Source organism: Strongylocentrotus purpuratus, unplaced genomic scaffold, assembly GCF_000002235.5.
Source record: "Strongylocentrotus purpuratus isolate Spur 01 unplaced genomic scaffold, Spur_5.0 spur5_scaffold_6, whole genome shotgun sequence".
Taxonomy (NCBI): domain Eukaryota; kingdom Metazoa; phylum Echinodermata; class Echinoidea; order Camarodonta; family Strongylocentrotidae; genus Strongylocentrotus; species Strongylocentrotus purpuratus.
The window spans coordinates 17,516,230-17,532,678 of NW_022145612.1; the positions used below are offsets into that span (position 1 = coordinate 17,516,230).

General features: G+C 37.0%; 1 protein-coding gene across 3 annotated transcripts in view; it reads left to right on the top strand.

The window, feature by feature from the left end:
- LOC578005 (coronin-2B) overlaps window positions 1-16,449 on the top strand; it is a 48,541-nt gene that overhangs the window by 13,659 nt on the left and 18,433 nt on the right. For all 3 annotated transcript variants that reach the window (XM_003726969.3, XM_011680181.2, XM_011680178.2), the window contains exons 2-4: window positions 11,335-11,535; window positions 13,199-13,315; window positions 15,479-15,628. In XM_003726969.3, coding sequence (XP_003727017.2) covers window positions 11,335-11,535; window positions 13,199-13,315; window positions 15,479-15,628 — 468 coding nt within the window. The remainder of the gene's footprint in view (window positions 1-11,334; window positions 11,536-13,198; window positions 13,316-15,478; window positions 15,629-16,449) is intronic.

Genomic DNA, 16,449 nt, shown 5'->3' on the forward strand with positions numbered 1-16,449 from the left:
GTGTGGTCTTATGTAATACCTGATAGTGACATTTCAGGGTGTTAAATATATGATACATGCAGTCAGAATAAATGGCACCCCCCCCCTTCCCAATCTGGTATGCTGCAAATAAATGTTTCAAAGTTTCAAAAGAATTTAATTAAATTTACAAGAAATTTGGCAGGTTACTTCAGCATGAAAAAGCTATTGTTTCAATTTCAACATAAATTTTCTGAACTTTCAATGTAATTGCATATGTGTATTTTTATGATACTGGAGAGATTTCACCATGGATATTTCAGATCCAAGTATAAAAATAAAAGTATATTCTATGGTGATAATTTTGTCCATGTCTTAATGCAGATATGTAGTGGAGATAACTTAAATAATGTTGTGTTTCAAAACCCTGGGTTTAAATTTTTATGTAAAGTGAAACCCATTTTTTGCCCTTTTTAGGACGTACACCAAAACGTGACATGAAAAAACCTAGTTCCTGGTAATGAGTATTCTCTAAATTTGTATGACTATCTGATGTTCAATTATTGTCTGGTAGTAAGTGCTGAATCTATTTATGCTCATGTCATTAATAACCTTAGGTTGCGTGGCAAAGTTTTTTCATAATCACCATATTTCACATCTTGTAACAGTTGTTATGCATGGTGTCCACCATGCAACACGCGTTCCATTTGGTGCTTCTGCATGATGAATGCACATTATATGAACAACTTTGACAATTCCCAGTTTATTTCTTGGAAGAACTCCATGGATCAAATCAATTAAAAAAAGATGAAGCTTAAAATGTTATAGTTAAAAAAACAGCACATGTGTGAAATTCTAAAAATTCTTTGGTGTCCACCCATAACATGCGTTACCGTATATGAAAAATACAAAATACAATTTTGTTAAGAAAACTTCATTTATAATCGTTCTAATCTTTCACAAGAAAGGCTTTCTACATTGTGTATATAAAATTCATTGAATTGTTCAATTTTGAATCAAATAGATATTTTTAAAAAAATTATGAAACTTTGGTGTCCACCCTAGAGGGCTGGGTTTACCAGTTTAACCCTGAGTTCGCCACGAGCTCCCGAGTTTACCCCCAAGTTCACCACGAGCTCCCCAGTTTAACCCGAGCTCGCCACAAACTCCCCCTTTTACTCACGAGCTCCCCCTTTTACCCACGAGCTCGCCACGAGCTCCCCAGTTTACCCCCGAGCTCCCCAGTTTACGCCCGAGCTCGCCACGAGCTCCCCATTTTACCAACGAGCTCGTCACGAACTCCCCCTTTTGCCCACAAGCTCGCCACGAGCTCCCCCTTTTACCCACGAACTCGCCACGAGCTCCCCCTTAAACCAACGAGCTCGTCACGAGCTCGCCACGAGCTCCCCCTTTTACCCACGAGCTCGCCACGAGCTGCCCAGTTTACCCGCGAGTTCGCCACGAGCTCGTGACGAACTCGTTTACGAGCTCGTGAAGATTTTGTAAGATCGTTACTAGCGTCCTGGAAGCGTGTTACGAGCTTAAAGCCTAAAAAACGATCTTATTAAGCTTACCACGAGCATAATACGAGTTCGCGACGAACTTAAATTTGTATAGGGGAAATGCAAGGAATAACAGTGTCTTGTATAAAACAGAGCATACATGCATGTATATACTAGAGATGGGAGGAAACCTGTTTGGAGACAGGGCATCCATATCCTGTTCTGTTCCACCGAGTGCATGCCCAAACAGATCATGAAAAGATATAGATATGCATGAAGCTATCTAGTGTGTGTGTGTGTTTGTGTAAAAGGGGGCAGAGCTGAGGTGAACAAAACCTTCATGTGCCTATAGCAACCAAATGGTTCTTGTGTGTTACATTTGCATATAATGATACAAATCTTGGTTAAATATCCTCTGACGGGAGCCAGAACGGTGTTTACTCATTTACTTCTGCAGAGCGTTAACGCTCTTCTGGCTCTCAGCATACCATAGAAGTGTTTTCCTGTTCATGTCAAATATCGTGTAATCTTGTTACAGGATATGAACCATATTGAATTGATATTAATTTCAAACTCAATTGATAGCCATCTGAGACAAATATTAGTTCCTACACATTTTCATCTCAGGCTACAAATTTCACATCTTACTTAGATTAAAGAGAAGGTTGAGTTCTGGGAAGAGGTGAAAAATAATTTGTGAGCGTTATCATTCTTATTATGCAAGTGTGGAAGAACATCAGATAAGACATGTTCCCTGAAAAGAATGGCTCTTTAAATGCCTTCATATTCTAAATATGTCATGTAACATCGTAAAAATCCGGGGTAGGTTTTTTACGCCACATGTTCGTGTAGTCCCATAATACCCATATACATCTTTCTGTGTACAGTGTTTGTAACTTTACCAAGACTTGGCCAAATTTCTTATCATTTTGATGATTCCAGAACCTTGCAATACACACAAAATCTTATATGCTAGATGATCAACCTTTTCTGGTCAATTTCACACCGTTTCTTTCACAATGCAATCGCATGACCAGAACTCAACTTCATCTTTAAAGTAGATGTAAAAATGTAATATTTGCCAGAATTGGCTTTCACCTGCATTGTTTATTGAATTGTTTTCACCTTGGGATTATATTTTCCCAATATAAATTTAGCTCCATGTTTCTGGCTTGTTCCTATAAAGCAAAGATAGTGGCATTTGCTACATGCAATATTGAGGGGAAAAAAATCATTATGAATTTTACTTTGAACCGGTTGGCTGATGAATTCTGTCATTCTCATAGCCTTAATTTCACGAATCACCAGGTACTAGTAGGTAATGTGTTAAATGGTTTGCTCAGCAATATATAATTTGAATTGATCCACCATTGATGTTATTGTGATCAATGCAAAGTTAATAATCACCTCTGTATTCATTTCTAGCAGCAAACGAGTTTGCCATGAAATTCACTTACCAGACAATTACTGCTGAAAATGTCTAATACAAACTAATTTGGTTGCAATGTTAAATCAGTTATTCATGCATATGAATTTTGATGATATTTGTTCATTAAAATCACTTATAGCTTAATCAAAACGAAATAGTTTTTAATTGATAGGATATTGGTAGAATTAATGTAGAATTAATATGAAATGACTAGAGCAGAAACCAGACATACTTTTACTTTTTAAAATGAGGCAGATTTGATCGTAATTGAGTAATATACATATCTAGGTTAATGGTATATGTGAAGGTGGTTTTTTTGAATGGCTGACCCAGTTTTGGATTGCTATTTGAATCCAATCGATAGATGAGAGGAGCATTACGTCAAAGTGTCCTCCATAAAAATGCATAAGTCTATATTCTCTCACCACAAAATGCCCTTTGAATAGGAGGCCAACTTCTGGTCAAGATGAAAAGTAAGTTGTGAGCCTTAATGAGCTATGACATTTGACCTACATACTCGGAAATTGAACTTAGGTTGTGTTTTGATACCATGTACCTTTATATCAAATTTCATTAAAATTTGTCAAACATTACTCATGTTATTGAATGGAAACCAGATTCGCATATTTAATGAGCTATGACCTTTGACCTACATACTCCGATATCAAACTTAGGCTGTGTTTTGATACCATGAACCTTCATATCAAATTTCATTGAAATCTGATGCGCTAGTGCCCTGTGGTAAGGCATTAACCCTCATTACCAGGTCCCTCGGAGAGGACCTAAAGCTGTCGGCCGTCTGGTTGCTACTACTGCCGGATAAACAATCTAGAATAAATCATAGCAATTTTCTCTCAAAATCTGATTCACATACCAGAGCTCGAAGTTAGCTTTAAGATACCAGCTTAGCTTGGAGTATGTTAGAAAATGACCACTATCTGTTACCATGGGTCTACACAATAGTAATCATGACTACCTTAAGTGGTACAGCTCAAGCTCTTCATATATGCTATGTGTAATAAGATGAGAAATATATATAGTGCCTACCAATCGACATACACTGCGAGTACTTGTAGCTAAGTGGCCGGAATTAATTTGTTTGCTCGATAAATCATTAAGATAAAAAGGTTATGGCTTGCAAATAAAAGCTACAGCCAAATAAAACCCTTCAGGTGAAGATTTACAAGACCAATGTAAATATAGTACTGGTAATGGTTGAACTTTTACCTTTTCTACTTCTCTCTTTATCTTGCATCGATTACCCCCCCCCCCCCCCTCCCTCCTTCCCTCCTTCCATCTACTATAGTATTTTTATTTTATTTCTTTCAGTCTCCTACCACAAAATTGTTTTCTCTTTGAAATTGCCAATTATTTTCTTTTATGCATTTTGTTTTATTATGCTGTATTTACTTAACAATCTTGTTCGTTATGTATTTTTGTTTTCTTATAAAAATTTCCAGAAGTAATTTTCCTTTAATAGCGTTTAGTGAATTTGTGTTAGAGAGATGAGCATGTTTGGAGTTACTGGTAAGGTTGGATAAGGACTATTATTAAGGAAATGAAATATCCTACCCCACATCATGATGATGATGGTTATGATTGTGACAGAGGCCCGATAGCTTAGTCGGTAGAGCAGTGGTCTCAATCCGGTGAACCGGGTTCGAAACCAAGACGATGCGCTAGTGCCCTTTGGTAAGGCATTAATCCTCATTACCAGGTCCCTCAGAGAGGACCTAAAGCCTTCGGCCGTCTGCATGGTTGCTTACTTACAAGCTTTTATGCTTTCTTAGTAGTCAGGTAAAATAACCACCATCACCATCACCATCACCATCCCATAGGAACATTTATTTTTTTGCAAAATCAAACTAAAATACATTGTATGTCACACTTATGGCAGTTAACCAAAGAAACTACAATTATGTAGAAGGAAGTCATTGACAGGTCTGATAAAAACCTGATTTGAATCGGTTTCCTGGTTTTTTTGTTGATTTTTCCCGATTTTTTTTTCTTTCTTCCCGATTTAAAAAAAATTAAAAAATCCAGATTTAAAAAAAAAAAATTCCCAGATTTTTTTTTCTTCCCTATTTTATCCTGATTTTCCAGATTTTCCCAATTTCCCCCCAATTTTCTTACTCGAAAGGGGGGAATGTTGTTCGATGCCATTTTTCCACTGCAAATCCTCTTCTTTTTTTTTTACTCAAGGGGGGCGTGGTTGAGGGGAAAACAAAAAAATTTTTTTTTTTTTTTTTTAGTGCTCACTATCACCCCTGCATTGAGCATTAGAAAATCTAGGATATATTTGAAGGAAGAGAAGATTTTGTTGGAAACATAGACAAAGAGGAGAAAGTTGAGGTACAGGGATAAATGTAGGAGATACAAAAACAGGAGACTCAGAAAAGTTGTATGCTTTGAAATTCACGAATTCCATTCATGGCAATGAATTTTTTAAAGTTTATGTTATCTTCATGTTGCTTTTACAGATTTTTTTCCAGAAACATTTTACTTTCTTCAGAGTTAGCAATGAGCTCCATTAGAAAAATTGGTGTGGAAAGAATTATAATACAGTCAAACCTGCTTTAGTGACCACCTGTCTACAAAGACCACCTGTCTACAAAGGCCACATTTGTTGTTTCCCTTGAAAATGGTTTCTCATTGAATCATGTACTAAAGGAACCTGTCTACAAAGACCACCTGTCTACAAAGGCCACTTTTTGTGTTTCCCTTGGGTGGTCGCTATAGGCAGGTTTGACTGTATACCGGTACTGGTCTATTATTATTCCTAAATTTGAAAGTTTCTAAAAAAATTGCTTGAATGCAATCTGTTCTGAATATTGTAACTCTTTTTGAAAGATTTCATTCGTTTGACACGATAAGTAGAAGCCAATTTGGAGTTCCAAATGTTATAACGAAAGCTATAATTCCAGCTGTGGATTAATCACAAACAGACTTATTATGAGTCAGAACAATGTGGTGACCACTTGGAGACATTCAAATTCATATTGTCAGACATTTCCTGCTGTTTAATTACTCTCAAAAGTACACAAAGTATATACCCTGTGTCTTCCAAGTGGCTTGGATTGGGAAGGAGACAAACGTCTGAGCCAGGAGGGTGTTAATTGTGTATTAAAGGTACTGTCCCATTTGCAGGCCAAAAAAAATGAAAAGGTTAAATTCCAACGGCATTTGAAAGATAATACTAATTTAGAACTTCCCTAAAAAAGGTGGGGCTTGAAAATGTCTTGAAGTGGGAAAATATCGACTTAGGAGCTATAGAGCCAATAACTAATAGTCTTGATTTTCAGACTATTGTACCGAATGGTCATACGTTTTATGCTGCGCAAAGATTCAATCAGTTTAATTCTAGTAATTTAAATAAATCACTAGAAGTGGGTTATTGATGTAGACAAATGCTCATGTACCCCTTACAGCTCAATTTATGTATGTTATTACCAAAGATGAAAAAAGCCACTCAGTCACTCAATAATGTCTGACAGTGAATTCTAGCAAGTAAACAGGTTTCCTTGCGTAATTTGAATATTTGGACACTGCTAACGTTTAAATTACACAGATAGGACATACATGACATATATTCATAATTCCTGCAAAGTTCTACAACTAATTTGAGATTGGCTGCAAAAGGGACATAGTACCTTTAAGGTATGCCCTTCTTGGTCCAAACAGACACAGTATATAGTCCCAGGACAGGGATCTCCTTTAATACCTAGGCCAAGTTAGGGAAAGAAAGGATGATGATGATGATGATCCACAGCACTTGTATGGCGCCATTTATCTGTTTCAAACATTCAAGTTGGGGGGGGGGGGAGGTGGGGAGAGGAGGGGGTGGTGTAGGTGAGGAGACGCTTGCCTCTATTACTCCTGTAATTCATGTTCTAAGAATTGGTAACATGTGTTTAAATGATGTCAGCAAGCGTGGCATTATGTTAGTCAACATAATTTGATCCTAGATTTCTCTTTATTACTGTTAGGAGTTTAAGCCCACCGTACACTATATGATCTGGCTACGATCTGATTTTGGATGAACATTTAAAATTGTAACAGTTTAATAACTTGGGATCTGAATTATGATTAGTGATATCCCAATTTCAAGGAATTATCAAGTTTCCTTGGAGAAGAAAAAGCCAAATTGGCTCAGAATCGTAGTAATATCACAACAGTAATTCAATTGTCTATGATTTGAAGCTGATTCGGCTTTTATGATTTATTCTGACTAGACAAGTTAACTGCACTAAAATCCTGGTTTTTTTAGTAGACTTACCATCATTTAGAACTTAAAAAATCATGAAGATGAAATTTATTTTTTTAATGCCAAATGACTATAATTGCCAAATGACTATGATTGCCATTTCTTCGAAAAAATAGGATGATCGTATAGTGTGCCATTAGTTTGCAAGAGACAGGTGGCAAGAGAAATTGACTTCTCTTAAATTTTTCAATGAAATAGATTGATGTGATTGAACTTAATTTTGAGTTTATGATCACTGAACAGAAGACAGAATTGTTGATTGCTATTTTAGCTATTACTTGTGTCTATATGGACCTAAATGGGTTTCACAATTAGAATGAGATCATTCTGAGTCATCCGATTCATATTGCAAGGATTAGGACAACAGAGGGCGATAATCATGTTTAGATGTATCTGCTATCTGACTTGTATTCAAGTAAACTGCTTTCAAATGTATTTATTTATCATTATACTCAAATTGTCTCCAGGAAGTTGGAAGATATCATGTGCTATGGATATAAAAAAGGATATTTAGAGAAACTGTTCTGGATAATAGTAGAATTGTGGTCTGACATTTGTTCTGGTGTGTGACAATTTCTCCAGGCTTTATTTTGTCGAAAAGTATAGGGTTAGGGTTGCAGTTTTTTGTTGTTGTTAGGTTTAAGATGAGGAACAGGTTGGGTTCCAGGATTGAAGTTAAGAATTCAGTTAGTGTAGGAAAAATACCTTGGAGCAATTGTCTGAGGAGCATGTGTCATGCATCCTTTAGAACTAGAAGCCAACTTTCATGCCAACCCTGCTGCAGATCGAGACCTTCTAAGGAAACCAAACTGCTTGTTTGGAGCCAGTAGGGTGTCTACTCATATTCATGTACTTTAATACAGAGTTAAACACCCTTTTGGATCCAAACAGACAAAATGTTGACTCAGATGAGTCTTGTGAAACAAATGCTCCCCTGATGAAAAGAATTTCTTGAAGGGCAATCAGCGGGCAAACAGGTGGTTTGTAATGAGTGCATTGAAGGTGTTAATTAAAGGATATTATGAATTTAGAGGGACTTAGACAGGGGCTAATAATGAGATGAAAGGCATCATGAGTTCAAGTGAGAAGGAGAATGGTAGAGGGCTCAAGAGGCAGTGGAAGAGAAGAAATTCTTTACATTTTACTTCTATTTCTAATAGGAACATTGTTAAATGTAAACAATTATTAAACAAATTTAAAAAATGCTGATGTGGATTTCTTACAAAGAATTCAGAAATACAGATATGAAACTAGCCTTAGAGAAGAAGTTTGATATGAACTTGTATTAGTAGGTTCCTTGATAAACATACAGGTACCAGATTAAAGATTTGGAATGGATTGTTAAAGGAAATATCAAATATATACCATCTGGACTTGTCAAACAGGAAATTATTTCTACTATTTCTACGATTTTATTGTATTATTTGAATTGCTGGATCATGATAAAGATACCCGGTATGTTAAACCCTACACAAATTTAATTTATCTTTGTTTTGCCTGAAGGGTGTCTATTAAACTCATCAACTAAATAACAAAGAGTAACATCCTTGAGGCTCCAACGGACAAATGAAGTTTATCTTGACATATATACCCCTCCAAGTAGCTTCAAGATTATAATACCCTTCATCGACATTCAATGTCATAATGTATTGAATGCTATTATTTTTCATTTTGTTATAAATACAATTGGGTTGTTATTATGCCAAGCAGCCTTTTGTGAATCAGTCTGTAAAGACAACGCCTGTCATCCGAAGGCTGAGATAGTCAGAGATTGGGAGTACATCCAAACGCTAAGGTAGCTTTGCTAGCCAATAACATCTAGTCATAGATACCATGAGTATACTTTGTACACAGAACATTCAGACATACTGCCAACAATCAAAAGAACAATTGTCAAAAGAATATTTTTTGACACGACATTAAAAAAAAAAAACATTTCCAATGTCCATAATTGAATTTGGATTTTGTGTGGAAATTTTTTTATTGGAAAATAATAGAGCAGACACATTAAACATTGTATTTTCTTCTTTTATATAACTTCAAACAATGCAACCATGTATTCAAACTTGTTTGTATCAGTCTTTGGACTGTATCTGCAAGGATTTTTCTGTAAATAAACCAAAATGAATGAATGAAAATTATTCATATTTCGCCAATGATATATATGCAAACAAAACAAATCATTAGCGGTTGGGTCTTCATGATGAATATTATGGTGCATGCAAGCTGATATAATGATGCTGATTTACCAATGAGGAAATAGTTGGCTGTATAGTAAGTCTTTCAGCAATTTCCTCCAATCTTCACATGAATGTGTTAATATTTGTTTACCGATTGTCTGACACATTCTCTTTTAATGCTATGGAGACAAAAGGGATACTTGGGAGGGATGATATTCCTCATGTCAAATATTCTTGTATTTTATTAACCTTCCATTTTTGTAGCAATGATGGGTGTATGCAGGGAAATGGAGATGGCAAAGTTTTGGATGGAATCCTTGACACAACTTCCACAAACCTCTGTTTAATTGTTTAGCCTTTCTTGGCTCCATGCATGTCTCTTGAAGTCGTGGGCTGCCCAAGTAACAAGTAAACATGACAACCTTATTGCTCTCTGCCAAACATTACATTCTATTGAATTACTGATTCATTGCTAATCATGGCCCTTCAATTTTTTCATAACAATCAGTAGATGAAGAAATTGTCACTCTCTTATCCCCTCACTTGAGCAAGAATTAATCTTGAGGTAAATGTCACAGCTCTGACTAACGTGTAGCTATCCCCCGCTCAATTAAAGCCGCTCACCAAATTTTGTAGGGGAGAGAGATGGCAGTAGAACTTTGCAATAGACTAAGAATGATCAGAGCAAGTTTGTCAGGGAAGCAAGATTGACAGATGTTTGCTGCTGTGCATTAGGACTCTTGACAATTGATCACTCATAGGCCTGGTTCTGAATCAAAGTTCATGGATTAAAAATAAAGCGGAGTAGAGGTACCCTTTTCCGTTCCTGCTGTATACTTCTCATGCACTCAGGAATATCCTTGTTTGTAACATGCTTGCTTGGTAAACATTCTAGGAAGATGTGAAGGCAGCCATCTACTGAAGATCCCAATCTTAAGCTCAAATGTACCTTATATTGAAGCTTATTCCTGGACTGTGCATTTAATGTGCTCATGTTGCTAGGTGTTGTCTGAGAGACGATGCTGCCCAGGGATTTAGTTCAAAGGAAGTAGAAGGACTTCTTGAGCCATGTTAAGAGTGATCATCAGATGTTAGAAACCTTCATGTGCTTTTGAGATCTGCATAAAGCGAAAGAAAAATGTGTTGAACTTTGGATAGGATTGCAGCTTGCATGGTATTTCTACAGTTAAGACATCTTTAAACACTTTTTTACAGTGTCTCTTGTATTAAAGACGATAGCGAGCAACTTGGTAAGCATGTGTGAACTTTTGCATGGAATGGGAATGATGTTTTACTATTGGATTTGCAGAAAGGGGACTTTATCTGTGAAAACTGAACTAAGCTTCAAGAACTGAACTTGAAGGATGATTTTTGTAATGATTTTACAGTGTTTAAATTTCCTTTATTGAAATAACATAATTCCAGTAAAGGAAAGATCACCTTACAACATAATTCAGAAAGAGTCATATTGGTTTAACATGATGCAGGATATGTATGTGCAGGGTGTTTGAAATTCAATATATTATTTCAAGGTTTCAAGAGTTTCAAGAGATTGTTTTCCTGTTATATTTTTGAAGTGGTAACATATCCTGTAATTGATTTTCAAGTGCTTCAAATGATCTAGATTGGAATGAATTGGTGGAAAAAAGAGTAAAGTTATCATTCCTTTCCCTGTATGTGCAGTTTACGATGAGGCCTCTCATACCATAAGAAAAAACAACATATTTAAGCCTCGACGCGATAAACCGCAGACAGCTTTTATATAATGACGAAAGTGGAATATGCTTCACGTGTATCTTATAATAAAGATCTGTGAAGAAAAAAAAAGACCTTTGTTGCTGCCGCAGGCAATTGCCATTCATTTACAAGTCATAAAGAAGATGCCATGGTTTACCACTTCATATCTATAGGAGCTACGTGCATGCATTGATTCAACGATAGGACTTATTCTTTTGATATCAAACGTGTTGAAAGAAATATCTTTTTTTTTCTCTCTGACAGGACATGCCGTTCAAGCTGATGCGCCACTCCAAGTTTCGGCATGTCTATGGCAAGCCGTACCGCAGGGAGAGGTGCTACGATGGAATCAACATCAGCAGGAATGCCCATGACAATAACTTCTGCACCGTCAACCCCCTCTTCGTGGCCATCGTTACAGAGTCTGCTGGCGGAGGAACATTCGTTGTTCTTCCTCTTGATCATGTGAGTACCGGTATATTAAAAGGAAAGCATACTATTGCTGATGACTGTTATCTTTGACATTGTCATTGCATAGATCATGATGATGGATTACTAGTGAGTGTTTTTGTGTCTTTCATCTGCTTGGAGGCACGAGAGTGATAACTCTGTGCTAAAAAATATGAGTTAATTCCATTGTGACTCCAAACAGACAGACATATCCTTTTAGAGTGTATGATAGGAATCTCCAACTGTTTAATTAAAGAGCAATGAATATTATAGTAAAACCATCTGAACTTGCTAGAAATTTTGCAGAGACTTTAGAATTGTTGTAGAGGTAGTATTGGATTATTGGTATAACAGAGATTTTTGCTCTGATGACAATTGCTCTGGACACTATGGTCCGAATTCATTAAGGAGGTTTAATTTATACCATGGTTTGAAACTCAACCAACGACTGAAATAAGCGTAAATAAAGCATATTATCATAAGCGTATTTTTAGCCATTGGACATGAAGATGCACACATACAGGGTTATACCATGGATTAAAAACCTCTTTCTTTTCCAATTCATGCCAACATCCAAAAGAGTTAAAGGGAAATCCAACCTAAATAGATAACTACTCTAAAAGAATGCAGAAAAATAAGCGAAGCAAACTGATGAAAGTTTCAATTGAATCTGACAAAATATAAGAAAGTTATGATTTTTTTAAAAAGTTGTAATTACTATAGTATGGGCACTTCAAAGAGAAGGTTGAGTTCTGGGAAAAAGTGACTAATAATTTGTGAGCGTTATCATTGTTATTATGCAAGGGTGGAAGAACATCAGATAAGACATGTTCCCTGAAAAGCATGGCTCTTCAAATGCCTTCATATTCTAAATATCGTCGCTGTTTTCACGAAGTGACGGTAGTGAAAAAAAATTGCATTCACTTTGCGTTACGATTTTCCTCACTACCATCACTTCGTGAAAACATTGACAATATGTCATGTAACATCGTAAAATCCACAAAGGATTTTTACGCAACATGTTCGTGTAGACTATATACATCTTTCTGTGTACAGTGTTTGTAACTTTACCAAGACTTGGCCAAATTTCTTATCATTTTGATGATTCCAGAACCTTGCAATACACACAAATTCTTATATGCTAGAAGATCAACCTTTTCTGGTCGATTCCACACCGTATCTTTCACAATAAAATCGCATGACCAGAACTCAACTTCATCTTTAAAATTGGCTGAAGCGGTAATGTCAATGTGATTTAGTGCCGGACTACTTTTCCATCTGTTTCTTTTTCTAAAATTCATGGCTCAGGAGGGTCTATTCTTTTTAGAGGTCCAATGATAATATGTTATCTATAATATATGTTGATAAGTGCCCAAACAGAGAAGGAACTTACAAGAAAAACAGAAATTAATGACATTTTTGTACATGGCAAATGGGAGAGTTATCCATGTCCTACGTCACAATCCACTGACCAAACTACCAATTTGAGATTTGCATATACTCAGTGATCTCTTATTTCAAACATTAAACTTCCTTACTATTGGTCTGATTCATTTCAAACTTTTGCCATTCTGTTTATCTTATTTTTCTGCTTATATTCAAATCAACTTATTACAAGGGTTGGTTTTATGTATCATGCATCCTTTCTCAATCAGTGTCTTGTGTCTTTTTGTGACAGATTGGTCGCATTTCAGCTAGCTTCAGCAAGATATGTGGTCACACAGGAAATGTAATGGACATCAAATGGGATCCCTTCGATGATCATAACATTGCATCGGCAGCTGAAGATGGGAAGGTAAGGTAGCTTCAACAAAGAAAAAAAAAACGAAAAGTAGATATTGCCTAAGTGTAAAATGAGTTTGAAATATATGTTTTTATATAACTTACCCCAAGAATCCAAAGCAAAATTTGTTACAAATCATATTCACCTTTTCTTCAAAGAGAATTAAAAGATTAGTTCAGGACCAAGTTTCATGAAATTTAGCCTTGACACAAATTTGCTCACAGCCAATCAACTGTTACAATTTCGGGAGCTTATAACCTATTGTTATTGATGACAAGTTTCATGAAACAGGGCCAGATTTATTTTTCAGCAATGGACTTACATAATTATTTGTAAAGGTAATATCAGAAGCTATTATCACCACAGCTTACATATATTCTGATTATTGATTACATTTATCCTTCCATAAACTCTGTTAGTTGGTTCATGAAAACAGAATCACTTGCACAGTGGAAACCCTAGTGGTCCTCAGCACAGCTGTGTAACTGCGGTCTTTTCTCCTGTGAATTTCTTCTGTCATTCGGCCAAGTATTGGGTTGTCTGTCCAACCTTTTGCCTAGAGGTTGAGGGGGTTCATTATGGAGAATAAGGTTTTTTTTTTTTTAATTGTCACATTTTAGTTTCTTTTTTTTTCTTGAGGGAAAGAGAGAGAGATGGAGGGAGGGAGGGAGGGTGGGAGGGAGGGAGGGAGGGAGGGAGGGAGGGAGGGAGGGAGGGAGGGAGGGAGGGAGGGAGGGAGGGAGGGAGGGAGGGAGGGAGGGAGGGAGGGAGGGGGGAGGGAGGGAGGGAGGGAGAGAGAAGGGGTTGGGGTATGGAGAGGGGGAGATTAAAAACAAAATTATACTGTTACAAGTATGTATGGAGTTTGTATAAAACGAGTGTAAGTCCTGTAGTTCTTTTAATATGTGGTAGTTTTATTGAGAAAAATCAAATGATTTTATTGGGAAAATATGTAAACTATGCAATCAATAACAAGTTACATCAGGACTCAACACTGAGTGGGTCTGTTGCGAAAAGGCTCCTGAATTATAACTCTAGACCTCAACCTCAGTTTTAAATTTTAGCACAAGGAAGCATACACGTATATATACATCCCTTAAGAATTTCAACTTACCGGTAGCCCCCGCCTCTTTAAATATAGGTCTGTGTGGGCAATGTTTTTATGTTACAGTACTCCAAATATCTTGGACTGGTAATCTGAAGGATGTACTATTCATTTTCAAACTGGCTTCCTCCCGGTTACAGCAGTGGTTTTGGGGTGGTTCCCATTTCTCCTATTCCTCACAGTAGTATTATAGTTAGATGTTGAGTTTCCTGCATTCTATTTAGAATCATCTCCCCACAGTTTAACTACTAACCTCATCCAGGCTCGGAAATTTCTGTCAGGTTCAAAATGGGAGTGGGAGTAAAAAGAAGGTTATGCCATGTGGAGAAGATCAGTTTTTCTTGTTTCATTTACGTCCTCCCACACATGGTTTGTGAAGCCATTACGGAACAAATGGCTGACGGATACAGAACAAATATCAAATGAGAATGAGAAAAACAAAAATATTTGAGAAAAACATTATGAATCATCACAGTAATCTCACACGTGTCTTATGTTTATCACCCTGAAGCATTCTTCAAGTGATTCTTGGGTGATGATGAAGGGGACCCATATTGTATCAGGTGACAAGTCAGCTGATCTGCAACATGTCAGGTGACTCATCTGGGCTAGGGCGAGGAACTTCAGGAGGTTCTCCCTTTGGGTAGACTCACAATTCTTCAGAGGGGCATTTCTGACCATTAGGAAATCAGAATAATGAATAAATACTTAAATGCTTTATATTAGTCAATTTCCACCCTCTGTGCTGCCCATATTGAGGTCAGTAACTACTTGTTTCTGTTTGATTGTTATGAAAGGAAACATTTAGAAACCTGATAGACAGGCGATACAAGGCCAGAGGGCTACTCTTGAAGCCGATCATTACTCAATCAACCGCCCTCTATCTTGGCAGAGAGACAATGTAAACTTCCAGGGACTTTCCAGGGGTCACTTGGAGTCAGTCCAACCTACATCTGTCCTTGTGTTTTCAGTTGTTGTTATAAAACCTGGAAAGACATCTTTAAAACCAAATTGATGAAATTGAAATGATAGCGCTTCACTCAATCTTTGTAACCTTTCTTTGACCTCAGGTTCGAGTTTGGCAGATTCCTGATGGAGGTTTGACCGAGAACATGGAGAACCCCAAGATAACGCTCAATGGTCACCTGAGACGATGCAGTGCCATCGAGTGGCACCCCACCGCCAAAAACATCCTTGCAAGTGCAGGGTATGATAAACAGGTCAGTATGAAGTAGAAAGATGTTACCCTTTGGTTTTACCCTTGAAATGTGAGTGTAGCCAAGCCCAGAGCCAGCCAGCCATACACAGATATTGCCCAACTTGGTCACTTGGTCACAACTTTTGTTTTGTGATTGCCCAACATAGCATCACTCCCCATGTGCCCAACTATCACTGGGTTGTCCAAACTCTGTAGGCCTTTTACGTATGGCCCTGGCATAGCAATGGACATCATCTCAGTCTATTGATAGATTGGTTTGTGGCCAAGAATCTTCAGACATAATAATTTTAATGTGCCTATAACTCAAGAAAGTAAGCATACATCCTACTTATTGAATTTTAATGCAACATTTGTGTGGGAAATTGAAAACAAATATTGTAAAGGGTGTGAGTAACATTACTTCCGTCATACGAGCTTTAATCACATTAGTGTATTCTCTCTCTCTCTCTCCTCTCTCCTGCCATCTTATGATCTTTCTTTGATTTAATTCAATATTCCCTTATTTTTTTAAATCCATCTATTTCACTTCGATCTATCCCTTGCTGGCTCTTTAGTGCAATGTGTATACCACTGGTGCAATCTGAGCCTGCCTGTAACCTCCCTATTTAAGTCACATGAAAACACATGTAGCTCAAACTTCTTTGGGTTGCTGAACCTGCGGCACATATTATCCATTAACTAGTAAATTAATGCTGTAGTTTCATGTACTGGGTGGGTTATTGACCGGCTTTGACACAGTTGGTTTGACTCTAACATGTGTGAGTAATAATATAAGCTAGGTTCACATAAGAGCATGTAAACTTAAGTTGAGCTTGTGGATTG